General features: G+C 40.7%; 1 protein-coding gene across 1 annotated transcript in view; it reads left to right on the plus strand.

Moving 5' to 3' along the window:
- The window catches only part of PDPK1 (3-phosphoinositide dependent protein kinase 1), a 12,290-nt gene extending 8,565 nt beyond the window's left edge, over positions 1-3,725 (plus strand). Inside the window, exons 9-13 of the mRNA XM_010190036.1 lie at positions 439-612; positions 1,071-1,288; positions 1,910-1,967; positions 2,889-3,041; positions 3,488-3,725. Of these exons, the coding sequence (XP_010188338.1) occupies positions 439-612; positions 1,071-1,288; positions 1,910-1,967; positions 2,889-3,041; positions 3,488-3,595 (711 nt within the window). The 3' untranslated portion in view covers positions 3,596-3,725. The remainder of the gene's footprint in view (positions 1-438; positions 613-1,070; positions 1,289-1,909; positions 1,968-2,888; positions 3,042-3,487) is intronic.
- Positions 3,726-8,113: the final 4,388 nt, after the last annotated feature.

An 8,113-nucleotide genomic window follows, 5' to 3' on the forward strand; every position in this document is an offset into this window, starting at 1 on the left:
ACGTCAGCATCCCGAGAGCTGCGTGGGTTTAGGGTGCTTGAGAGGTTAACGTTTGGCGCCAGCTGGAGCTTCCACAGCTGCCTGCATCGCTAGGACGTGATGCTGGGCTGTCCATGAGCTGTGCTCCATCAGGCCTTCTTTGTACATTTGCTTGGTTTTGTTTCTGTCTTTATGAAGAAACAAAGCCAAAACCTTGTGTGGACCCAAAGAAGTGCTCCTTCCTCTGGATCTCTAAGCTGGTGAATACAAAATGTTGTTAAGACATACTGACAAAGAACATCTTGTATTGTAGACAATCTCCTTATATTCTAGATCTGTGCTTGGGGCAGTGAGACCAACTGGTGTGAAGTTTTCGTGTGCTGCTGTGTGAGTGTGAATGGTGCTCGCCCCTTCCTTGTTGTTGTTTTATGCATGTTAACTTAATTGTAATTTGCTCAGGTTCTAGATGCTACCAACAGATTAGGTTGTGAAGAAATGGGAGGATATGGACCTCTTAAGGCTCATCCCTTCTTCGAATCCATTGTGTGGGAGAACCTACATCTTCAGACACCTCCAAAACTTACAGCGTATTTACCCGCCATGTCAGAGGATGATGAAGACTGTTATGGAAATGTATGTTTGTGTATTGCTATTGCTCCGATGCTGCCTGAGACTTTCATTAAAGCATAATTATTGCATATTAAATATTTTCAATTAAAACTACTATTAACTAGTAGTATTATTAACTAGTATTATAACTAGTATTAACTAGTATTATAACTACTGATCGGTTATATTATAATGAAGACCTAATTATTAAGAATATAATATAAAATTGCTGATTAAAATTTGAACTAGTCAGCATTTTTTTTCTGATAAAGTGAGTGTTTGGAAAAAAAACTGGTTGCCTTACTTTTGACCGAACATACGTTTTTGGACAAGTGTCTGTTAATCTATAGACAGCAGGGTGTCTTTTTGCCCGACAGCATGATAAACAAAAGCATGCTTAAATTGAAAGGCACAGTTTAGAGCAAAATAAGCTTTTTTTTTTAATCAGATGTTTCTTTACTTCATTGTGTTTCCTTCTTCAGTATGACAATCTCCTGAGTCAGTTTGGTTGCATGCAAGTTTCTGGCTCTGCCTCTTCCCATTCACTGTCAGCCGCAGAGACAAGTGCCCCACAGACATCAGGAGGAAACATTGAACAGTACATTCATGATCTTGACAACAATTCCTTTGAGCTGGACTTACAGTTTTCTGAAGATGAAAAGAGATTACTTCTGGCAAAGCAAGCTGGTGGAAATCCTTGGTAAGATCTTTGAAGATAGCTCATCTAGGGAGTCCAGAGAGTTATTTTGTTTCAAATTAATATTTGTCAATCTTGATCTTTAAGCAAAATATTAGCAACTTGATTTTTCTTTACTTCAATTTTTAAAGCAATAGCAGTAAAAACATAATACTATGTTTCCAAAGTTTACAAGGTCTGGAAGATGTTGTGGAGGGCATTTGTAAGATAGGCAGAAATGATGCTATACCCTCCATGGAGTCCTAGAACTAGAGAAGGTTCCTTCTTTCTTACAGTTGCCGTATGTTGTTGGGTTTGGGGTTATTTTGAATGTTACTATTCTGTTGATATCTAACCAAAATACCTCTGCACCATGTACTTATTAGCATTTCTCTTCATGCTTGAGAGGAGCTTCTCATTTGTGATTTTTCTTTCCCCCCTCCCTGTCAGATTTTAGACAAAACTCTTTGGTGTGGAATGAGGAAGAGTCCAAAAGTCACCTAGTAAAGTTGTTCGGGACTCTTAGATGGAAAAGGAGACCCTAGGGAGCAACATGGAAAATTGCTTGATAATAACAGTAGTAAAAGCCGTTTCTGTGGAAGAAATACTTCTGGAGTAATAGTTATTTTTCTTTTTCATTTTAAGGCATCAGTTTGTAGAAAACAACTTAATCCTAAAAATGGGTCCAGTGGACAAAAGAAAGGTAAGGGCTTTTCTTAATTCCCTGTAACAAGATGCAGCTGTCACATTTTTGAACAGTTTCAGCATAGATAAGGAACTTGTTTTAGAGTTTCCTTGTTTTAACTTAGTTTTATGTGTCAAATTGCTTTGTTGATTTTTTAAAATGTCGTGTTTTCTTGTGAATAGATTTTTTTCTTAATTTGGTGGTGTGCTGTTGACTTTTGGAAAAGGCTAAAAGTACATGTGCCACTGATGCTTTCATTTTGAGACTGTAGTAAATGAGTTTGTTTGTTCCCCCTCCTTCTCCCAGTCTGATATAGCCCACTAAACACTTGATCTTGATACATGACTGCATGTGGATCGAGCCACAAATATCAGAAAATAACAAAAAAGCATAACATACCGTATTGTTCCTTAACTGTGGCGTTTTCCTGGATCCAGCTAGTGCTGGTATCCTGAGAGAGGCAGAGGTTACATTAGAACAGCTTTGAGTATTAACTGGAAGATGGTACAGATGAGCTACGACAATTGGTGTCGTCTTTACAGGAGTGTGGGCTCTCTTTCACCTGAGTTGCTGCCTGCTTGTTCTGCATTTTCTCCACAAAACCATGGTATTGATTTCTGTGCTGGAATCTTCGACACACGGATTTTGCTTCACTCCATACATCAAGTTGTGTTATTTTGTTAGGACTTGAAGATGCTTTCTTAAAACAGTAATTGTGGTTTGCTATGTAGTAGGAATGCACTGCAACCCCCTAAAAAAGGAATGAGGCCAAATAGGTAAAGCAAAAGGAACACACAAAAAAGTTCCCTGAGCTCAAGCATGCTATCCTGTCACTGAGCTGTTTAAATTCTGCCTCTGTTGTTCAATTCTGAGATCTACACATTTGCTCTTTTTCCTTATGGTTTTTTTTTGCGCTGCTGCTTCTCCTTCTCTCATTAGGGATTGTTTGCACGTCGGCGCCAATTGCTGCTGACAGAAGGGCCCCACCTGTATTACGTGGATCCTGTCAACAAGGTCCTGAAAGGAGAAATTCCCTGGTCTTTAGAGTTGCGGCCAGAAGCCAAGAATTTCAAGACGTTTTTTGTTCACACAGTAAGTGACTTTCTTTAATTTCTTAATTAAAGAAATTTCTTTAATTTCTCAGTACAACCTCAGTTGTACTGAGGTCCTGGAACAATTATTGTAAGTTGTCAATGGATTTTTCTGGAGAAGATATAATTCGTTAAATGCAAGTGTTGATAGTGGATTTTGGGATTTGAAGTTCTTGAGAAGGACTTTTAAAATGTAGCCCTTCTTGCATATAGTGGATCACAAGGAGCACACCAAGAATATGTTGCAGTTGACTGCTTGACAATGTTCAGATACCGTATGTATGGTTATTCAGTAATAATTAATGTTATATAGCTGTAAATGAATTTAACTTTTGGAAAGTTTACGATCTGATTCTGAACAATTATTTTATTGGTAGGTGCAGAATAATTACTGCTTTTTGGTTAACCTGTGTTTGGAGTACTCATTAAAATATTGTTCACTTATAGCCAAACAGGACATATTACCTGATGGACCCGAGTGGGAATGCTCATAAGTGGTGCAAAAAGATACATGAAGTTTGGCGGCACAGATACCATCAGAATGCTGCTAAATAGTAAAGCTCATCCAAAATGTCCCAGTTTCCCTACTTGCTGCTAGAACTCCGTGTGCAGCTGATCAGAGGAATCTTTTCAACCCACCTGTTACCATCTCAAGGGGAAGCGGATGTCTGAAATGTTCTGGTTTGGTTTGGTTTTGGTTTTTTTTTGTTTTTGTTTTTTTTTTTTAACAAAAAAAGGAAAAAGAAAAGCAAAAACCTAATGGAATTCAGGGTCGCTTTGCTCGCTCTTTGTGCTTCTGTTGAGGCTTCCACATGCATATCATTGCAGTGAAGATCTTGCTTTTGTGCACTTCAGCTCAGTTTCTGCTGCAGACTAGTGGATAGACCTTGCATTACCAGCTTCACTTCCGATGAGTTCAAACCAATCCACACGCACACATGCCGAATCATGGACCAGCCTTGCGTTTTATGGGGCTGGAGTTTTCTGTGACTTTCAGATTATCATTAAACTGTATTTCATCAGGGAGCTTTTATATGCCTCTCCTAAGCACCACCTCTTGGTTTTCTCTTCCTTTCCTCACAGTCCCCCAGCTTTTTGGTCTATGGCTTTTGTAGCCAGGTCAGTTGCACCCTTGTGTGATTCCTAATATAGTTCTGCGGGATTTACGTGGTACTTCAGTAATTATGTGAATGGATCAGAAGTATGTGTCTGACAGACAGGCTCCAATGATACAGGTTGTGTGAGAGTAAGATGCTGAACATGGCACTGAAAGTTTTCTAAAATTGGCTTCTAAAGCATATAAGATTTCAAACATTCAACTTAAATTTTAATATGAATCATGTGTGTTTAATCAAGGGACAAGAAACTTACCAGCATGCTTTTAACTAATGCTAACTAAAAAATTAACTAGTTAGTATGGGGGGAAAAAAAAGGTGACTATTGAAGTAGTAAATAGTTCTTCACATTTTCAGGAGATGAGGGCTAGAAGCTTTCTTTCCAGGGTGTGCATGTATTGTGAATTTTAGCGGGGCCAACCTATTTACCTGGGTAGAGAAGGAAGTGTGAAAGCTTTGTACAATTGATTACTTGACCTTTTTTTTTTTGTCTCGTTGTTTAATGAGATGTGCAAATAATCCTAATTTTGGTCCTCGGCCAAATATTGAGCAACTCTGAAAAAAATCTAAGCAATTAAAATACTAGAGCCATAAAGTTACGTGGTTAAAAATTTGAAGGAAAACATTGATACAAAGGGGAAAATACACGGTACTTAAGGCATATCTGTAAAATTAAAATATTTTTCATATCAATCTCCTTTATCTTCTTCAAATTAAGGCTTTTTTGTGGTCAAACATTTCTTGTAACATTGCGAAGACATAACTTTCTATGTGCTAAAAACAGCTTTGCTAATGATATTTTCAGAGACCTTGCAGAGACGAATGACCTAGGTCTGGACAAAGGCATTCCTATCTTGTTTTAAAAGCAGTATAAACATCACACCTATTTATTCACCTCTTACACGTACCATCTCTTTGCATTTTGAGGTCTTACACTATTATGTGCTTTTCCTTCCACTAAAGAAGGAAATGTTCTACTGCAATGCTGAAAAAGCTCACGAGCTCCTGTTCTAGAAGCAGTATTCGAAAAGCAATGGCTTATCAGGATTTCTCAGAAAACACGTGGATGTTGGATATTTTGTTGTACAGGGTGAAGGAGATTTATTATTCATCTCTTACAAACTGTTATGTGGTTGAACTTGATGACAGTTCAGCCTTTCCAGTAAATTTCAGCCTTTAAAGGAGGGAATGCAGTTGCCTCCTGTTTTGGAGGAACCACATTCCTGTAGTTTTCTGTTAACCCACCACGTACACAACTTGACCAAAGTCAATCACTCGCTCACAGTGCCTGCTGTTAAGGGAGCTGAGATGAGAAAGATACCACCATTCCCCTTGCATCAGGAGAAAATTCATCACATACGAAGTGCATTCCTTGTCACTGAAATTCGAATAGCACAGTACACCTTCTGTCTGTGCCAGTGTTAATCCCGTATTTACCATCCTCACCAAGAGGACCTGTGTTGCAAGTTTGTTTTAGTGCTCTCTGTCAAATTCCAGACACTTTTGGATTTCATCTTTGGTATAGAGATGTAGATGTACTCCCAGCTCTATACAGGATAGTTTAGCAGTGATGGAGACTTGTGGTACCACTGCTGCCTCATGAAAGGTCTGTCAGAGTTGTTCTGCTGATAGTGAACACCTTAGCTTTGTTAGGAGATGGAGTGGCCTCCCCTGGCTTGGTCACTAGGTTGAAATCTAGGAATGCTTAAACATGTTTTCTGTAATATTTAAGCTTGTAATCATTTTTCCATAACAAAGTAATTACTCTGCTTTTTCACACCTTGAAAATCTCGCCTCTCTCAGTAGACTTCCATCCTGCTCACCAAAAGCTTTCAGCCATAAAAATGATGATAGGAGTAAGCTGTCAAGAAGGTGTCTGTAGGGCTGATGTCTGCATTCCTTTTTTCTGTTCATAATGCTGTCATTAGAAAAGTGAGCATCTCTTACAGGCATCCCTCCCCTTAGGACTTCAGTGTCCCAAATCAAGTCTTCCTTAGCTGCTGCTACTTTTTTGGGAAGGAACTAGAACTTTTCTGGGAGAGGTATTTGTCTGGTAATTGACTGTAAGTGAAATATGTGGTTTGAAAGAATCACAGAATGTGAGGAGTTGGAAGGGACCTGGAAAGCTCCCCCAGTGCAACCCCTGCCAGAGCAGGATCACCAGAGCAGTCACACAGGAACACGGCCAGGGCTTTGGGTGTCTCCACACAAGGAGACTCCACAACCTCTCTGGGCAGCCTGGGCCATGCTCCATAACCCTCACACTCACAAAGTTTGGCCTCAGCTTCAGCTTGAACCTCCTGTGCTCCAGCTTGGGACCATTGCCCCTTGTCCTGGCATTGGACATCCCAGAGCAGAGCCTGGCTCCTTCCTCCTGACACTCGCCCTTTCCAAAGTGATCCCCATGAATGAGGGCACCCCTCAGTCTCCTCTGCTCCAAGCTCAAGAGCCCCAGCTCCCTCAGCCGCTCCTCATAAGGGAGGTGCTCCACTGCCTCAATCATGCCCACCAGCAGTCCAAAGTGGCAGTTCTGCTAGCCCTGCTCCTTGCTTCTCCAAGGACTGAAAACTCTCTCATTTCATGGTCACTGTGCCCAAAACAGCCTCCAACCATCACGTCCCCCACAAGACCTTCTCTGTTTGCAAACAGCAGGTCCAGCAGGGCACCTTCCCTTGTGGGCTCCTTCACCAGCTGTGTCAGGAAGTGATCTTCCACACACTCCAGGAGCCTCCAGGACTGTTCCCTCTCTGCTGTGTTGTATTTCCAGCAGATATCCGGGGAAGTTGAAGTCCCCTACAAGTACAAGGGGAAGCGATCGCGAGGCTCCTCCCAGCTGCCTCTGGAACATTTGGTCAGTCTCTTCATCCTGGTTGGGTGGTCTATAACAAACTCCCACCATGAGATCGGACTTGTTGGCCTTTCCCTTGATTGTCACCCATAGGCACTCGACCCTGTTGTCACTGTCGCTAATCTCTAGGCAGTCATAGCATTCCAAGCACAAAAAGCGCTGTTGGGCACCAGAGGGCTCTTTGGACTCCTCACTGCAACCCTCCTGAAAACCAAACCTGCTGACTGACTCATTCCACCTTGTGCATTTTGAACAATTGCCGATCATTTGTGAAGAATCTGTTCAATAAAGTTGTAATTTTGTTTTGCTTGGAATTTGAACTGGAGGAAGGTGTTTATTGCATCAGTTTTCTAAGCCTAAGGAAGGATGAAGGACTACTGCTAGAAAGGAGTTTTGAATCGTGCTGTTGTAATCAGTGTCCAGCCCAGTCACGGGAAGTGTAAAACTACTTTGATAGGCTGTAAAGATGAGTTTATTACCATAGGCCTTAAAATCCAGTTTTGGGAAGGATTTGCATTAAGGAAGACTTGCTTCAGATGTGGTGTTGAGGCATTGTGAGCAGCCTACCATTACCTATTGAGATCTCATTTACTGAGCACTTGGATGCTGAGGACATCGAACTGCCAGGTAGTACTGTGCTCCACTTACATTTCTCCTCTGACCTGATCTAGTTGTGAAGTATCTGGTCTGGGAAAAACTGTTGAAGCAAAGATGTGATAATAGCAATCCGTTTTTATAGTTCAAGATGGTTGATGAAATGTGCTTGATACTACATTTTGTGCTGGGAACTTTGAGGAATCCTGAGGATTTCCTACATTTAACAGTTTCTTTTGAATGATACAGTAGAAGTCAACAGATTTACTTCATTTGGTCTGTGGACAAAACATTTGATTTCAACATGTTGCAGAGGAGAGCAGCTGTGTGTTAATAATTGCCTAAAGACGTGGTCAGTGGACTCTGATCAGTCTTTCTACTAGTGAATTACATGAATAGGTGTGGTATTTATATCCGAATTTTTGCTGAATGCCTGTAATAAGTTATGCAAATATTTTACTAATCAAATGGAAGTGCTCCTGCAAAGCTTCATGACACGGATTGTCCATCAGTTGA

The sequence above is a fragment of the Mesitornis unicolor genome, unplaced genomic scaffold (assembly GCF_000695765.1).
Source record: "Mesitornis unicolor isolate BGI_N332 unplaced genomic scaffold, ASM69576v1 scaffold16328, whole genome shotgun sequence".
Lineage (NCBI taxonomy): Eukaryota > Metazoa > Chordata > Aves > Mesitornithiformes > Mesitornithidae > Mesitornis > Mesitornis unicolor.